The 19,371-nt window shown below is 34.9% G+C and overlaps 1 protein-coding gene across 8 annotated transcripts in view; it reads left to right on the plus strand.

Annotated features, from left to right (window-relative positions):
* Positions 1–10,390, plus strand: part of ZC3H13 (zinc finger CCCH-type containing 13) — an 87,311-nt gene extending 76,921 nt beyond the window's left edge. For 6 of the 8 annotated variants that reach the window (XM_068526636.1, XM_068526635.1, XM_068526640.1 and 3 more), the window contains 4 exons: positions 1,311–1,463; positions 3,197–3,397; positions 7,953–8,116; positions 9,536–10,390. In XM_068526636.1, coding sequence (XP_068382737.1) covers positions 1,311–1,463; positions 3,197–3,397; positions 7,953–8,116; positions 9,536–9,706 — 689 coding nt within the window. In that variant the 3' untranslated portion in view covers positions 9,707–10,390. The remainder of the gene's footprint in view (positions 1–1,310; positions 1,464–3,196; positions 3,398–7,952; positions 8,117–9,535) is intronic. The other 2 variants (XM_068526639.1, XM_068526641.1) reach the window with 1 other exon arrangement.
* The last annotated feature ends 8,981 nt before the right edge of the window (positions 10,391–19,371 follow it).

Consider the following 19,371-nt stretch of genomic DNA (forward strand, 5'->3'; position numbering starts at 1 on the left):
CCAAGAAACTTCTGGGATACTTAGTACATAAGCAGTAATAGTTCATATTCTTCTTATTTGCTGTGTTGTAGCACTAGTCCCAGAATAAAATTCACATTCTTTTAAAACTATAAACATCCTTACATCTTTTGGTTATTCGGTTAGATATATTCCAATACGCCAACTGTTACATATTTTTTCTACTTGACAAAAACATTTCTGCCTCAGTGGTCTTCACGTTTTTATCTCAAATTTGAATTTAAATGGCATCAATTTGTGAGCCATAGTACTCTTGGAGGTACAACCTTGGGGTATAATTGAATATAATTGTAACCAGTCATTGTAATCTCTCTCTTGTGATTGGAGTTCGTGCCCTTCATCCCTAAAATATACCATTCATTGGTTGTGATCACAGATAACACAGCATAGAAATTTAGAGGTGAATTACCTATTGTGAAATGGAAAATTTTATCCACTTAAAGTAGGACAATGAGTTTGATAAAGCTTGAAAAGTTAAAAATCCTATTATTTGCATTTATGTTTAGATGTATATCTGTGTAATGAAGTTATTAAAATTGTTTACTTTAGAAGTGAATGGCGGGGGTATGAGGAGATTACTACAGAATTTAATAGAGTAGAAAATTATTAGAATGACTAGAAACATCTCATAGTATATTATATTTTATTTGCTGTAAGTTTTATAAAGCATGCTGTTGCATTTTGAAAACTAGTGTTGTAAACTCAGTGAAGTGTATGGATAACACCTGATTAGAAATATTAAGTGTACTGTGTAGTTTTATGATAATTCAAGTTCACAGCTAAGTCACCAGGAGACAAAGCTTTAGCCTAGGTAGTTGAGAAAAGTTGGTAAATAAAGAAATGGAAGGTACGCCAGTGGTTAAAGTTTCAAATAAATTTTACTAATTAGTTTGCAAGTTCTTTAAAATTAATGAGTTTATTTTGATAAAGAAATTAATGCATCCTTTTGAAATTAGATTTCTCTGGACTTAAAGTTTTATTATAAAAAATTAACAACATAATATCAACGTTAACATGTTAGTGGTAGATTTTATTTCTCATATTTTAATTGTAATTTTATAACCTATTTTGATATTGCTGTCCATATTGTGTTCTTGCCATTAAAACTAAATTTAATTTTTAAGTTTTCTTTTGGAGTTATCAAGTGTTTTGAATAATTAAGAAATATAGTTTTCAAATAAAAAAATGCTTTTCAACTTTTTTTAGTGTGCACAGCTTCTCCTCTTTGGTTTCACTTAGATATCCCTTTCCCTTAACACTCTCTTTGGCATGAAATTAATTTTTCTGTTTAGCAGGAGATGACGAATCCAAGTTAGATGATGTGCATTCGTTAGGATCTGGTGCTGGAGAAGGATATGAGCCAATTAGTGATGATGAACTAGATGAAATTCTGGCAGGTGATGCTGAAAAGAGGGAGGACCAACAGGATGAGGAGAAGATGCCAGGTAATCATTTGCAGAGGTGGTTGAATGTAAGAAATGTTTAATTATGGTATTGTGATATTCTTTGTTCCCTTTCGTGCTGTAAGGATTGATAAAATGCAGTTAGAATTTTCCCATTTCTGTTTTAACTAACATTGAAGGGCCAATAAAATGAAAATTATAGTTAATATGCTCTGCTCATTTTTAAGTAGACATTGCCTATAAATTGGAAAGGGCATTATTTAAAATAGCACAATTGTAAGATTTCCTATCAAACAGTGATTGTCTAGCAGTGTTCTAGATGGTAGGTGTATGGTACAGAGCGTCACAACCGTGCTGCCACAAACCAACTTTTGAAATGACCATTCAGAAATTTACAAAGGTTGAGGTTATATTTGAACACTGTGTATATACTTCTCTCTCAATTTTCTAAATTCAGTAATTATCTCCATTTATAGTACTTTATTCATTGCCAGAGCTTACTCCAGTGACTGTACCGTGAAGCAGCCCCCTTCAGTGTTCTTGTTGAATCATCCCAATTAGTCTAATTGTTACTAACAATTTTTTTTAATCATAGTGAGGGTCTTTGCTTTGGGTATACAGAATATTAAATTCTTATTTTGACTTAATTTGCTCTTATATTTTACAGTTTTTTCTACTCATGTATAATGTATATATGAGCGTTATCTTTATTATTATCAGCTATTAGGTATTTCTGAATAGAACATTATTTTGTTAATTTCCTAAACTGTGACTTATCAGTGGATAGATTATTCTCAATTTTAATCATAGCCACTGCCTGATTCTTAAAGTTATTTCATAATGAATCATTTGTTTTTAAAAGGTAAACTGTGTCTGTGTATGCATGCACACATGCAAACTAAATACACTCCTAGATTTAATTAACCCTTGAAATGATTCTGGTACCAACCTTCAAAATGTCAGACCTAATCTTACTGAAATAATGGAGTTCTTTCATTGAGGATCTCTCAAGCAATTTAAATGCATTATTTGTAGGAATGGGTTTGCTTAGGTGTTTGTTTGCTTGCCTTTTTTTTTTTGGTTTTGGGTTTTTTTATTGAAGTATAATTGACATACATTAGTTTCAGGTACACAACCTAATGATTTGACATTTGTATACATTGCAACATGATCACCACATTAAGTCCAGTTACCATCTGTCACCATGCAAAGTCACCACATTAAGTCTAGTTACCATCTGTCACCATGCAAAGTTACAAAATTTTTCTTCTTGTGATGAGAACTTTTTAGATATACTTTCTAGCAACTTTTAATGTTGAAATACAATATTATTGACTATAGTTACCATGCTATACATTACATCCCCATGATTTATTTATAATTGCAAGTTTGTACCTCTTGATACCCTTCACACATTTTGTCTAAACTTCACATTCCTTCCCCTCTGGAAGCCACCAATCTCTGTATCTATGAGTTTGGTTTTCTTTTTGTTTGATTCTTTTCGTTTTAGATTCCACATATAAATGAAATGGGGGCGGAGGCACTCGCCTGTGACCTCTTTGCCTCTTTTCTTTTGGTGAGAAAGTTATTTGTAGAGGTCCTTAAGATTCTAAATATTAGTTTTGATAGAAAATCTTTTGTTTCAAGAATATGCCTTTTTTGATTTATATTACTTGTTATTTAATGCTTTCTGTGGCTTGGAATCTGTATTTCTCTACAGATAACAAGAATGTATTTCTTGGTGTAATAAAATTCTGTTCTTTAACTTTTTGTAGATCCATTAGATGTGATAGATGTGGACTGGTCTGGTCTTATGCCAAAGCATCCGAAAGAACCACGAGAGCCTGGGGCTGCACTCTTAAAATTCACGCCTGGAGCCGTTATGCTGAGAATTGGGATCTCTAAAAAGTTGGCTGGTTCTGAACTCTTTACTAAAGTCAGAGAAACATGTCAGAGACTTTTAGAAAGACCCAAAGGTAATTCCGTCCCACTTTGACTATATAATGTTTAATATAAATATTAAGGTGCCTTTGAAAAGGATTCTGTTCTGTTCTCATGTAGCAGTTACAGTATAAGAACTTTTTTTTTTTTTAATTTATTTATTTATTTATGGCTGTGTTGGGTCTTCGTTTCTGTGCGAGGGCTTTCTCCAGTTGCGGCAAGTGGGGGCCACTCCTCATCGCGGCGCGCGGGCCTCTCACTATCGCGGCCTCTCCCGTTGCGGAGCACAGGCTCCAGACGCGCAGGCTCAGTAGTTGTGGCTCACGGGCCTAGTTGCTCCGCGGCCTGTGGGATCTTCCCAGACCAGGGCTCGAACCTGTGTCCCCTGCGTTGGCAGGCAGATTCTCAACCACTGCGCCACCAGGGAAGTCCCGTTTTTTTTTTTTTTTTTTGAGGACTCACTTATTTTCAGTATTTAATCCTCATGGTCAAAGTTTGTTTTAATTTATTTTGAGAAAAATTTAAGCCTACAGAAAAGTTGTAAACATAGCACAATGATCTTACTGTATCAAAGTTACTTTTTAACAGGTAAGTTCTAATATCAGAGTGCTCAGTGGTTTACCCAGGGCTAAATGAAGTAGAGCCTGGGGAAGTGAACTAGATATTGTTCATATCTAAGCAAATTGGTTATCTTGGCAACCCTTTCCCCTGGGAAATGGGGAATTCTACTCAAATGCAGATGTTTAGGTTGAGCCTTTAACAAAGTGGTTAAGAGCTTAGTCTCTGGGCCAGATGGCCTGGATTCCAACAGGCACACCACTTACTAGCTGTTATTTAATTTATGTGTTACTGTTATCATCTACAAGCTGGGAATAATTACACCACCAAGTCATATGATTGTTAGGAGGAGCACATGAGTTATCACAAGTAAAACGGAATAGTTTCTGACATACAGTGATGTTCAGTAAATACGAACTGCTATTTAGTTTAGAATATTTTATCGCATTGATATTAGACCTTACTGCTACAGCTTTTCATTCATTATTCCAGAACACTTTTAGTTTATAGGGTCCTTTTTTTTCTGTTTCTCTGGTACCTAGCTTATTATGTTTTGGCAGCTTATTAATACTTTATTAATGGGGAGGAGGAGTGTAAAAAAGGAGGAAAAGAGGTAAAAGGTGAAAGCACTAAGATTATTTAATGTTATGTCACGTTCATTAGAGTAAAAGAGTTTAGGAAAAAGAATTGAGCTTCTACTAATATAAAATTGAAAAAAAATTGTTTTACATGTTTCATGATCCATGTTCTTTCTTCAACTGTTAGCATAAGCAGTAAGACTCTTGATTTTAATATGGCTCAGTATACATAGAATGTATGTGTAAGAAACATAAATTATAATGTTGAATATGTGTTAACCTGACAGATAACCAATGTCTTGAGTTCTTGCCCCACTCTTCCTACTTTGATTGGTTCTGTGATCTTAAGCAAGTAACTCTTGTGGGCATAAAATGATGTAATGAAATCCCTAAGGTCTTATCCACATCTACAGCTATTTGCCCCTGTGACTCTTTTTTTTTATTTTTTTATTTTTTATTTTAAGGAATTTATAAAATTAACCACACATCAAAATGTATCAGGAAAGAAAAGTTGTCAGAGAAGGGTTTGTTCTAAAATAAAATCTCTTGCATTCAGAAGTCAGCAGATTAGAAAAGCAGTACTGAGTTCAATAGTCTTCATTATTTTTCTAGATCATTTTTTTTCGCCAAACTATACAAAAATTTGGGAAAAAATATCAATACGATTTTTCTTCTGCAGTACATCTTTCCTATAGCCTACTTCACAACATTCCCTTGGATGTATAAGCAGTCCCCATAGAAAATAAAGATCCAACTCTGCTCTGTACTTTTCAATTTTATAAGGCAACTGTTTCAATCCACATACAATAAAATAGGAAGAAAAATATTTCCCCCTTAGTTTAAACCTTGCTTGGAAAATGGGCAGGGGTACCAGTCATAAATTATGAATAAACTTTAAAATGCAGATGGTAATTCTGTCAAGGTCTATCCAAATCTTCCTAAAGGTTCTCTCTCTCAAACTAGGGGCTAACCTTTTTCCATATTCACTTTTTGAATGGGAAAAGCAAGGATTACTCATAGTGTGATGGAAAATCTTTGAGAAGTGCCTTATACTTTAATTTTCAATTCATCCTTTTTTGGGTTTTTTTTTTTTAACATCTTTATTGGAGTATAATTGCTTTACAATGGTGTGTTAGTTTCTGCTTTATAACAAAGTGAATCAGTTATACATATACATATGTTCCCATATCTCTTCCCTCTTGCGTCTCCCTCCCTCCCACCCTCCCTATCCCACCCCTCTAGGTGGTCACAAAGCACCGTCCCTGTGCTATGCGGCTGCTTCCCACTAGCTAGCTATTTTACGTTTGGTAGTGTATATATGTCCATGCCACTCTCTCACTTTGTCACAGCTTACCCTTCCCCCTCTCCATATCCTCAAGTCCATTCTCTAGTAGGTCTGTGTCTTTATTCCCGTCTTGCCCCTATGTTCTTCATTGCCCCTGTGACTCTTGATAATGGCATTTCAAGTTAAAATCTATTGCATAGTTAGCAAAATCAGACTGTAGTTTGTCCCTGACTAATGATCACTTACTTTAAACAATGAAAACATACACTGTAAAGAAGGATTTGATTGTTCCTTACCAAGTGGTCCTGTTTTTTGGTGGTATGATAGCTTTGTTAGAGAACTAATATATGACACTGAATATAAGTTCCCTAAGGAATAGGACTTTGTTTTGTTTACTGCTGTATTGTCTAACGATCTATTCTTACTAATTATGCCATTGCCTTGAAAAGTACCTGACACATAGTAGGTATTCAATAAATATTTGTGAAATAACTGATAGTGATTTTTTTCTAATCCATTTGGTCTGTTTCTGTGCCCTAGTGCTGAAGAAAGTATATCTCCACTCCCTATGTAATTTTTAAATTCTAAGGCTTAAAACAGAAAACTTGAATGTGTACTGAAATTTAAATTGCTTTTGTCCAGGTTTTCTGATTATAGTATGATTAAGTTCTTTGAAGCTAAACTTTCCCAGTTATTTTAGTTCCTTTGGTTTACTTGTACTTATATACATGTTTAATCTGTCTCGAGTTATTTGGTGCCGGTCAATTCAAAACCAGGAAGAGACTAAGTTTAGCCATGTTATACGTTCTAGGGAGGTTTGCAAGTGTGTTTTATAGTCTACTGTTGTGAAAGCAGAAAAGATTTAAATAAAAAGTAATTTGTCCTAATGAGCAATTGTCAAGGAAGTGCATGGACTCAATGGAGATTTCTTTATTTGTATCTACAGTAGAATGGTGGTGAATGTTTGGTGCTTTTTTTTTTTTTAATAGTGTGCATTATATGACTGTGTCATTGGTTGGCTCAAACATGGGTATGGCTGAATTACCTGAGGAACTGCCTTTTCCCCCAACTAAGGTATCCTAGTTCCAACTGTGGAGAGTCTGTAGGTCTGGTGGTAGAGCCCTGGCACTGTATTTTTAAAAACTCCTCAGATGATTCTGATAGACATCAAAGTTTGTGAACTATTTTTGAGTTTTTATTTACATTTATTTTTGCTTTTGTTATCAACCTATTCACTAGGTGTATAACGTACTGACTAGGTATATTACATGAGACAGGTTTCTTGTTAATTATCTAATCTCACTATTTATGCTCTGCAGTTCAGGAAATGAAATATGTAATGCAATTCCATTAATTCTCAAATGTCTGTTTTGTTTTTACCTAGGTGTTATTTACTATTTCCCTTTGTGGGCTCTAGCAATAAGCTGTTTGATCATGTTGCTATAGAAACACTACCTGATACCATTCATACTCTTGGCCAACTCCTGGAACGTTAACTTTGAAGTTACTACTCTTTCTGTTATTTATTTAGATTAATGACTGACCCTATTCTGTAAATTTTGATTTCTTGTCTGTTTTTAACTCAATCTCTATTTTTATTAAGTGTTTTCTCCCTACTTTGCATGTTATGACTTAAAACTAAGTGATTTTGATACATTGTCCCAGGTTTTTACAGTGACCAAATATTGGATAAAATTTGCAGGTTATCTAACAAACACCTAGATCACTTTCCTAAGTTTTTTAGGGTTCACGGAATGTAGTCACATTACTACATTTGAATCTTGCCATAATGAAGTCCTGAATCTAGAACTTTTAGTAGTTGATGGTACGCAATATATTGAATTTGACTTTACTGATTCTTAACTTGAACTTTTTTCCCATAGTTAGTAATCTGTGTCTAAATTCTGTCTCCCAATTCTGCTTTTCTTATATCTTAAAGTGGCTATCAGAGTATTTATTTTTGTTTGAGCCTAGCACCAAAACTACATTTTGGAGTTCTCTCACAGAGAATCTATTGCCTTTAATATGAAATAGTTTTCACCACTGTTGGTAACTTTGATAAAGTATAGATAAACTTAGTATAGATAGACTTTGTGGAATATTCATCTAAGCAGTTGATAACACTTCTATTTTCAGAAACCTTAATGTGTGTTTATTTTTTATTGAAAGATGCAGAAAATCTTTTTGAACATGAATTGGGGGCTCTCAACATGGCTGCATTACTGCGAAAAGAGGAAAGAGCAAGTCTTCTTAGTAATCTTGGACCATGCTGTAAAGCATTATGCTTCAGGCGGGATTCTGCAATCCGAAAGCAGCTTGTTAAAAATGAGAAGGTACTGTTTGTTTCCTTAGAAAAATTGGAACATGTTTGTTGAGTAGTATGGATGACATATTCTTCATTTGATTGCTTTAAGGTGAAATTAAGGTCTCATTATCTGCTTTTATGAGTTTGGTTTCCCAGTCTTTTACACATATAAAAGAATTTTATTAGAATTTATAGTACTTTTTATTTTACTTTAATAGTTTTGAATAACATTTGTTTTGAATAACAAATTGTTATTGGTACTGGAAAAAAATTTTAAATAGTCTATTCCTGTGAAATATTTTTCATTTGCATAGTTTCTTTAGATAATGAAATATACTAGAAACTTATTTAAATTGAAGGTCAAGGAAAAAAATTTCCCAGATACAGAGTGGTGAGGAGATTATATAGTGTTTATGAGAATATACCAAATTGAAGAGAGGAAATAAACACAAGTGATTATATGTAAACATTTACTTGAAGAATAAAGGAAATTGAAACTCAGCTTATTTTCTGTTTGGTTCAGGTAAGGAACCCCAGTTGAGAAAGCCAACAGAGGAATTTTTTTGAATGACGAAACTTCTGATTGCAGTCATGGTTACTTGAATATATCCATGAGTGAAAACTCACAGAATTACACATAAAAAGCTAGTTTTACTGTATCACAACTTATATTTTTTATAATGCAAATGTGGTCAAGGCATCACTCTTCCTTTAAAGATCCTAGAAGAGAAATAGCAGAATGCTGGAGATATTCAAATCTTTCTTTCATTATACACATGGTTGGAGAACATTAACAAAATTTTATGACAATAACTTTCAAAACTGCTAACGTAGCTTTAAGTTCCAATAATAGAGATCTACATCTTAGAACAAAGGAGGTAGTAGTTTCTCAGTAGACTGCACTGATCAGCTGTCTGTCTTCTGGAGAATTTGTTCAGTTCTGGAGCCTACATCTTATGGCGTATCAACAGACCAGTAAGGAGTATGGAATGTTCGGTGCTTCTCTTCAGAGAATTGATTGTCAGTCATGTGAAAGTAAGACTGAATTAGTGTGTAGCTCCATAGAAGAGATTTTATTTCAAAACGTGGAAGAAATAGTACTGTTCAACAATAGAATGTGCAGTGTGGTTTTCATTGTTTTGTCTTGTCATTGGAAATGATGAAGTAAAAACTACTTGATTACCTGTCAGGGATTGTTGAAGAGATTCCTACTTTAAGCAAGACGTTAGACTAGGCGCCCTCTAAAGATTGCTTTCTTTTCTAAGATTCCTTGAGTCTACAAACAAACATTTCTTAATTGTGCTTTTAAATATCCAATACAGCTAATTTAATATTCATTGCAAACTAATTTTTCTTATAACTGATATTTTTGTTAGCAGTTAACCTGTCTTTTCTACTGTCAACTAATAATGTACATGTTTAATTTGTTTTTGTTTTCTCCAAATAGGGCACCATAAAACAAGCTTATACAAATGCTCCAATGGTAGACAATGAACTCTTACGACTGAGTCTTCGATTATTTAAGCGGAAGACTACTTGCCATGCCTCAGGACCTGAAAAGACTGAAGATAGTAAACTCTCACAGTCCAGTATCCAACAGGAACTGTGTGTGTCTTAAGACTGAAGTCCAGGCACATTTTCGGTACTATTTCCCTTCATCAGTGCATATTCTTTTTCAAAGTTCTTTGGTTTGACAAGTGTTATTAATTAGTGACAAAGTCAGAAAAGACATCAGCCATGCTAAAAGAGTGACAAACTTTAAGTAAGTTAAAGACACTAGTTTGGCTAACAAGATTTTACAAAAATTTTTACACAGTACTTGATTGATGATTGATTGATTGATACTCATGCAAAATAATGTGAAAGCATCTAGATTTAGTAGTTTATTCTGTACCTTTTGTTAAAACAGAAGACTTTGAAAACGGTCGTCCTGCTCTTCCAGGCTACACAGATTTTTTTTATGAAATGGAGCCACTGATTTATGTACTGGATCATCCTTATAGAAACTGCGATTTTCTCCAGAAACAGTGTGTTCACCAAATGAACACACACGCCATGCACTGCTGTGCTGCACAGGACACAGAAAGGGGGGCTGGGCCTGCATGCTGTGTGTAGGCAGGAGCAAGCCACAATCCTGTTCTCCTTTCTAAAACTGTAACAAAACTACTTAATGGCTCTTTGGTTTTTTTAATATATGTGCATTGTTACAGTGTATATTGGATATATTTCGAGTCTGAATGGTTTTGTTTGTTATCAGAGACTGTTGACTATTTTTATTTTTAATAAATGTACCTTCCCTTTTCTTGTTGTAGATTTACTGTGCTCTTCATTAATCTTACTCCTGATGTTCTAAAACATTTGTCATCAACATTACATGTTTCATACTTCAGATAGATATTTTACTGCTGAAGTTATTATTGGACAGCTGTGAATAATGCAATAATATTTGAGGATGTGCTTCAAGTATAGCTCAGTAATACTTGAAACAAACCAAGAGTTAACCAACCTATGTAATCTGAGCTTTAAAATCCTACCATCATACTTTTCAGAGCTATAACCTTTGATTACATTAACCTGCCTCCAGATACAGAGTGGTGAGGAGATTATATAGTGTTTATGAGAATATACCAAATTGAAGAGAGGAAATAAATACAAGTGATTTTACATAAGCATTTACTTGAAGAATAAAGGAAATTGAAACAGATTATTTCCTGTTTGGTTCAGGTAAGGAGCCCCAGTTGAGAAAGACAACAGAGGAATTTTTTTTGAATGATGACACTTCTGATTGTGGTCATGGTTACTTGACTATATACATGAGTGAAAACTCACAGAACTATACATAAAAAGCCAGTTTTACTGTATCACAACTTACTTATAAGATATTTTTTATAATGCAGATGTGGTCAAGGCATCACTCTTCCTTTAAAGAGCCTAGAAGAAAAATAATATATAAAACAATTTACTTTTTATAAATTATAATATATCTGCTTTATTTTGTATGTACATATTTATCTCAGGATTTGAAATGGACTCCAAACTGCAGAATTTGTGGGCAGACAGTAATAATAATAATGAAGGAAACCAATGAAAATTGTAATTTGATGATTGCCTTTCACAGGTTTGTGTTAAAACTGTAATCCTGTTACCTGTCTCAGTAGTTGTGTATCCTTTTCCTACCGGTAACCTAATGTTACTGGTTGAAAGGTTATATTCATTTCAAGAAACATTCACTGTGAACTTAATTTTTACAAAATACTTACCCAGCAAAGGAAACAGTCTTATTTCCAAATGACCTGGAAAGCATGTATAAGAAAATTACCTTCTTGGTTTTTGTTTTGCTACTTGTAAACAAAAAGATTCAGGTGTGTTTCCTCTTCCAATTGGTAAATGTTTTGAATAAAGAAAAAAAAGATAAAATTCTTTAATGACCTGGAGAATGAATAACCTTTAGAAAACTACTTCCTGTTTTAGTGGATAATATCATTCTCTGTAGCATAAAGATTTAAAGTCATAGAACCTCTAATATTAGTTCCAAGAATTGTGGAGTATAACAGAAATAATGGTTTTCCTGTTTTGTGCACTGACTTTAGGAATATTTCACAAGTTATTTCTTTACAGAAATGAAAACTCTGTAGGTAGGTTTGCCATATAGTCAGATCTGTTGCCATTTTAGTTTTGAATATCTTTTTGTTAGGTTGTAAAAGAAAATGTTAAAACTGTTTGCTTAGTCACAGTATTCAGAGCTTTATGCTCCCAGTGGGAATGTCCTGTTAAGTCTCATAATTTTTAAAAATTCAAACATTCTGTGTATTGCTAATCATATACCCATAAAGTTCTTCTAAAGCAAATCATTTTGTTGAATTTTCCATAAAAGCTCTTGGACCATAAAGTCTCAAACCAGTATTCCTGGAAACATCTTCCGATCTATAAATTGTTAGTACAGTTAATGGTCTTCTGTCTCATAACTGATGATGAAGTTTGTCCATTTGCCATAACTGCACAAGTGGACTCCAGCTGCTAGTGATAAGGAGTTGTCTGTCTATAGAAGAGGCAGAGTTATGTCTGCCTTCCAAAGTAAATAAAATGGGAGTTAACAGATACTTATATTTTGTTGAGTCAGTTGTTTGATTTTTTTTTTGTTTTTGGCAGATGTCCTCACTATTCAGTAAAGTCTTATACTAAACTTATAATAGTTGGTAACTTCTTCACAAAAATTTGTAACTATACTCAAGTAGTACCTTAATATGTTAAAATCTGACCCATCACTTCTCTTTATTCTGATCAGTAACTGCAGGTTACTGTCCCCATCCTTCCCCATGACCACTTATGAGACTTTTCCTTATTAATTTGAAAATCTGTGGCATCAGCAGAACATCCCACATTATTCCTTACTGTAAGGTTAAGGTAAATAGTATCTATGTTGTCAATGATGCTTTTAAATCTCAGAAAGAAGAGCCAGCATCTGAACCTCAATTTGTTATTTTAAAAGGTGTATGGGGTTCCAGCACAAGATAGCTACATAGGAGGATCCTAAACTCACCACCTCCCATGGCCACACTGAATCTACAGCTACATATGGAACAATTTCCTCTGGACAAAACCCAAAACTAGCTGAGAGACTCCTACAAGGAAGAACCCACATCTAAGCTAGTAGGAGAGGCTGAGACAAAATCTCACCATAAACCCCACTCTCAGTATGGAGACCCCCAATCAAGAAGGAACTTGCAACCCTGAGGTTCTCCCTGAGGAGTGAAGGGTTTGAACCCCACATTTTGCACCCCAACTTTTAAAACTTGCCACTGAGAGACAAGCCCCGCAAACAACAACATAAAGAGACCCACACTGAGACATGTTGTAAAGTTCAAGTTAAAGACAAGGAGAGTATCTTAAAAGCAGCAAGAAAAAAAACAAGTTACTTGATACCTATAAAGGAACTCCTGTATGATTATCAGCAGATTTTATCAACAGAAACTTCACAGACGAGAAGGGAGTGGCATGATATAGTCCAACTGCTGAAAGGAAAAAACTGCCAATCAAGAATTCTCTACCTGACAAAGTTGTCCCTCATAATTAAAGGAGAGAGAGAGTTTCCTAGACAAGAAAAGCTAATGTTGTTAATCACCACTGGACTGGCCTTGCAAGAAATGTTAAAGGGACTTCTTTAATCTGAAATGAAGGGGTGCTAATTACTAACAGGAAAACATATGAGAGTACAAATCTCACTGGTAAAGGTAAATGTATGGTAAAATTCAGAAAAATCTAATATAACAGTGATGGGTTAATTACTTACAAGGCTAGTATGAAGGTTAAAAGACAAAATTACTAAAAATAACTATAGCCATAATGATTTGTTAATGGATATACAAGATAAAAAAACAAATTTTAACACTAAAATAAAATGGTGGGGATTAAATGTAGAGCTTTAGGTTGAGTTGATGCTTATGCTTTTATCCACTTAAAATGGACTATGATAAATAAGTGTTGTAAGCCTCATGGTAACCACAAAGCAAAACCCTACAGTAGATTCACAGAAGATAAACCTGAGCATACCACCACAGAAAATCATCAAATTACAAAGAGAGAAGAGGAAGAAAAGGAATTACAAGACAGCCAGAAAGCAATTTAACAAAATGGCAATATGTACATACCTATCAATAATTAGATTATACATAAATAGACTAAATTCTGAAATCAAAAGACATTGAGTGGCTGAAAGGATAATAAAAACCAAGACTCATCTAATATGCTGCCTACAAGAGATTCACTTCAGATGTGTGGACACACACAGACTGAAAGTGAAGGAATAGCAAAAGATATTCCATGCAAATGGAAACCAAAACAAAGTTAAAAGTAGCTATACTTACATCAAACAAAATAGACTTTAAGACAAAAACTGTAGTAAGAAGCAAAGATGGTCACTGTGTAATGATAAAGGGGTCAATCCAACAAGAGGATATAATATTTTACAATATTTATGTACCTGACAGAGAACCTAAATAAAGCAAATATTAACAAACCTACAGAGAGAAATTGACAGTAATACAATAATAGTAGGGGACTTTAATATCCCATTTCCATCAGTGGATAGATCATACAGATAAAAATTAATGAAACATTGACCTTAAAAGGACATATTATACCAGATGGACTTAGAAATATATACAGAACATTCCATCCAAAAGTAACATTCTTCTGAAGTACACTTGGAATATTTCCAGAATAGATCATATGTTAGGCCACAAAAAATCTTAATAAATTAAAAAAAAAATCAAAATCATATCAATCATCTTTTCTGACTTACAATGGTATGACTAGAAATCAGTTGTAAGAAAACTGGAAAATTCACAAGTATGTGTAGGGAGTCTACTGGATGACCAATGGGTCAGAGAAGAAATCAAAAGAGAAAATTTTAAAACCTTGAGACAAATGGAAATACAACATACCAAAAGTTGTGGGATATAGCTAAGCAGTTCTAAGAAGGACATTCATGGCAATAAATCCCTACATTAAGAAACAAGAAAGACCTCAAATATACAACCTAAATTTACACCTCAAAGAACTAGAAAGAGGACAACAAACAAACCCCAGAATTAGTAGAAGGAAGGAAATAACAAAGATCAGAGCAGAAATAAATGGAATATAAATTTAAAAGCCAATAGAAAAGATCAATGAAACTAAGAGCTGGAGGGTTTTTTTTGAAAAAAATGAACAAAATTGACAAACCTTTGGCAAGACTCACCAAGAAAAAAGAGAAGATTCAAATAAAGTTAGAAACGAAAAAGATGTTACAACTGATACCACAGGAGTACAAAGGATCATAAGAAACTACTACAATTATTCAGCAGCAAATTGGACAACCTATAGGAAATGGACAAATTCCTAAAAACATACAATTTTCCAAGACTGAGTCATGAAGAAACAGAAAATCTGAACAGACTCATACTAGTAAAGACATTGAATCATTAAGTAAAACCCTCCCAATGAAGTCCAAAAGTCCATGACCAGAAGTTTTCACTGATGAATTCTACCAAACATTTAAAGAATTACTACAAATCCTTCTCAAACTCTTCCAAAAAAATACAAGAAGCAACACTTCCAAATGCATTTTATGAGGCCAGCATTACCCTGATACCAAAACCAAAATAGGACACCACAAGAAAATTACAAGTCAATATCCCTGATGAACATAGTTGTAAAAATCCTCAGCAAAATATCAGAAAACCAAATTTAACAATATATAAAAGGATCATACACCTTGACCAAATCATTTATTCTAGGGATGCAAGGATGGTTCAACATCAGAAAATCGATCACTGTGATGCACCCCATTAACAAAATGAAGGATAAAAAAGTATATGATAATCTCAATAGATGCAGAAAAAGCATTTGACAAAATTCAACATCCCTTCGTGATAAAAACTCTCAACAAAGTTGGTATAGAGAGAATATACCCTAACATACTAAAGGCTATATATGATGTGCCCACAGCTATCATACTCAATGGTGAAAAACTGAAAGCTTTTCCTCTAAGATCAGGAACAAGACAAGAATGCCCACTCTCACCACTTTTATTCAACATAGTATTGGAAGTCCCAACCAGATCAGTTAGTCAAGAAAAAGAAAGAAAAGTCATCCAAATCAGAAAGAAGTAAAACTCACTATTTGCAGATGACATGATACTATATAGAGAAAACCCTAAGCTCCGTCAAAAAACTATTAGAACTAATAAATGAATTCAGTAAAGTTGCAAGATACAAAATCAGTGTGCAATAATCTGTTGTGTTTCTATACACTAACAACAAACTAACAGAAACAGAAACTAAGGAAAGCAATCCCATTTATAATTGCATCAAAAAGAATAAAATACTTAGGAATAAATTTAAGCAAGGAGGTGAAAGACCTGTACACTGAAAACTATAAGATAATGATGAAAGAGATTGAAGATATAAATAAATGGGAAGATAATCCACATTCATCAGTTAGAAGAATTAGTGTAAAAATGTCTATACTACCCAAGGAATCTACAGATTCAGTGCAATCCCTATCAAAATTCCGATGGCACTTTTCACAGAAATAGAACAAACAATCCTAAAATGTGCATGGAACCACAAATGACCCCAAATACCAAAGCAAATCTTGGAAAAAAAATAGTAAAGCTGTAGGCATCATACTCCCTGGTTTCTAACAATATTATTGTACAAATCTATGGAAATTAAAACAGCATGGTATTGGTATAAAAACAGACATGTAGATCAATGGAACAGAATAGAGACCGTAAATAAACCCATGCATATATGGTCAGTTAATATATGACAAAGGAGTCAAGTATATACAATGCGGAAAGGACAGTCTCCTCAATAAATGAGGCTGGGAAAACCAGACAGCCACATGCAAAAGAATGAAACTGGACCATTATCTTACACCATAAAAAAATTTAACTCAAAATGGATTAAAGACTTGAATGTGAAACCAGAAACCAATAAACACATAGAGGAAAAATTAGGCAGTAAGGTCCTTGACATCAGTTGGCAGTAATTTTTTGGAACGACAAAGCAAAGACAAAAAAAGCCAAAAAAAAAAAAAAAAAAAAAAAAAGAATAAACAAGTGGGACTATATCAGACCAAAAGCTTCTGCACAGCAAAGGAAACCAACAACATGAAAAGGAAACCTACCAAATGGAGAAAATATTTGCAGATCATGTATCTGGTAAGAGGTTAACAACCAAAACATATAAAGAACTCACAGGACTCAAACCAAAAATCTCACACAGAAAAAAACCCCCAAACAATCCCATTATAAAATGGGAAGAGGATCTGAACAGACATTTTTCCAAAGATGACACACAGATGGCCAACAGGTACATGAAAAGGTGTTCAACATCACTAATCATCAGGGGACTGCAAGTCAAAACCACATGATATTACCTCACACCTGTTAGAATGGCTGTTCTCAAAAAGACAAGAAACAACAATTGTTGGTGAAGATGTGGAGAAAAGGAAGCCATTTTGCACTGTTGGTGGGAATGTAAATTGGTGCAGCCACTATGGAAAACAGTATGAAGGTTCCTCAAAAAACTAAAAATAAAATTACCATATGATCCAGCGATTACACTTCTAATTATTTATCCGAAAAAAATAAAAACACACACAACTAACTGTTGAACAATCATCAACAGGAAGACACTGGAACTCACCAAAAAAGATACCCCACATCCAAAGACAAAGGAGAAGCCACAGTGCGATGGTAGGAGGGGCGCAATCACAATAAAATCAAATCCCATAACTGCTGGGTGGGTGACTCACAGACTGGAGAACACTTATACCACAGAAGTCCACCCACTGGTGTGAAGGTTCTGAGCCCCACGTCAGGCTTCCCAACCTGGGGGTCCGGCAACAGGAGGAGGAATTCCTAGAGAATCAGACTATGAAGCCTAGTGGGATTTGATTGCAGGACTTCGACAGGACTGGGGAAAACAGAGATCCCACTCTTGGAGGCCACACACAAAGTAGTGTGCACATCGGGACCCAGGCGAAGGAGCAGTGACCCCATGGGAGACAACCAGACCTACCTGCTAGTGTTGGAGGGTCTCCTGCAGAGGCGGGGGGTGGCTGTGTCTCACCGTGAGGACAAGGACACTGGCAGCAGAAGTTCTGGGAAGTACTCCTTGGCATAAGCCCTCCCAGAGTCCACCATTAGTGCCACCAAAGAGCCCAGGTAGGCTCCAGTGTTGGGTCGCCTCAGGCCAAACAACCAACAGGGAGGGAACCCAGCCCCACCTGTCAGCAGACAAGTGGATTAAAGTTTTACTGAGCTCTGCCCACCAGAGTAACAGCCAGCTCTACCCAGCACCAGTCCCTCCCATCAGGAAACTTGCTCAAGCCTCTTAGATAGCCTCATCCACCAGAGGGCAGACAGCAGAAGCAAGAAGAACTACAATCCTGCAGCCTGTGGAACAAAACCCACATTCACAGAAAGATAGACAAAATGAAAAGGCAGAGGGCTATGTCCCAGATGAAGGAACAAGATAAAACCCCAGAAAAACAACTAAATGAAGTGGAGATAGGCAACCTTCCAGAAAAAGAATTCAGAATAATGATAGTGAAGATGATCCAGGACCTCAGAAAAAGAATGGAGGCAAAGATCGAGGAGATGCAAGAAATGTTTAAAAAAGACCTAGAAGAAATAAAGAACAAACAAACATAGATGAACAATACAATAACTAAAATGAAAACTACACTAGAAGGAATCAAAATCAGAATAACTGAGGCAGAAGAATAGATAAGTGACCTGGAAGACAGAATGGTGGAATTCACTGCTGTGGAACAGAATAAAGAAAAAAGAATGAAAAGAAATGAAGATAGCCTAAGAGACCTCTGGGACAACATTAAACGCAACAACATTCGCATTATAGGGGTCCCAGAAGAAGAAGAGACAGAGAAAGGACCACAGAAAATATCTGAAGAGATTAGCGTTGAAAACTTCCCTAACCTGGGAAAGGAAATAGCCACCCAAGTCCAGGAAGAACAGCAAGTACCATACAGGATAAACCCAAGGAGAAACACGCCAAGACACGTAGTAATCAAATTGGCAAAAATTAAAGACAAAGAAAAATTATTGAAAGCAGCAAGGGAAAAATGACAAATAACATACAAAGGAACTCCTATAAGGTTAACAACAGATTTCTCAGCAGAAACTCTACAAGCCAGAAGGGATTGACATGACATATTTAAAGTGATGAAAGGGAAGAACCTACAACCAAGATTACTTGACCCGGCAAGGATCTCATTCAGATTCGATGGAGAAATCAAAAGCTTTACAGACAAGCAAAAGCTAAGAGAATTCAGCACCACCAAACCAGCTCTACAACAAATGCTAAAGGAACTTCTCTAAGTGGGAAACACAAGAGAAGAAAAGGACGTACAAAAACAAACCCAAAACAATTAAGAAAATGGTCATAGGAACATACATATCGATAATTACCTTAAACGTGAATGGATTACATGCTCCAACCAAAAGACACAGGCTCACTGAATGGATACAAAAACAAGACCCATCTATATGCTGTCTACAAGAGACCCACTTCAGACCTAGGGACACATACAGACTGAAAGTGAGGGGATGGAAAAAGATATTCCATGGAAATCAATACTCAAATGGAAATCAAAAGAAAGCTGGAGTAGCAATACTCATATCAGATAAAATAGACTTTAAAATAAAGAATGTTACAAAAGACAAGGAAGGACACTACATAATGATCAAGGGATCAATCCAAGAAGATATAA

Source organism: Eschrichtius robustus, chromosome 18 (assembly GCF_028021215.1).
Source record: "Eschrichtius robustus isolate mEscRob2 chromosome 18, mEscRob2.pri, whole genome shotgun sequence".
Taxonomy (NCBI): domain Eukaryota; kingdom Metazoa; phylum Chordata; class Mammalia; order Artiodactyla; family Eschrichtiidae; genus Eschrichtius; species Eschrichtius robustus.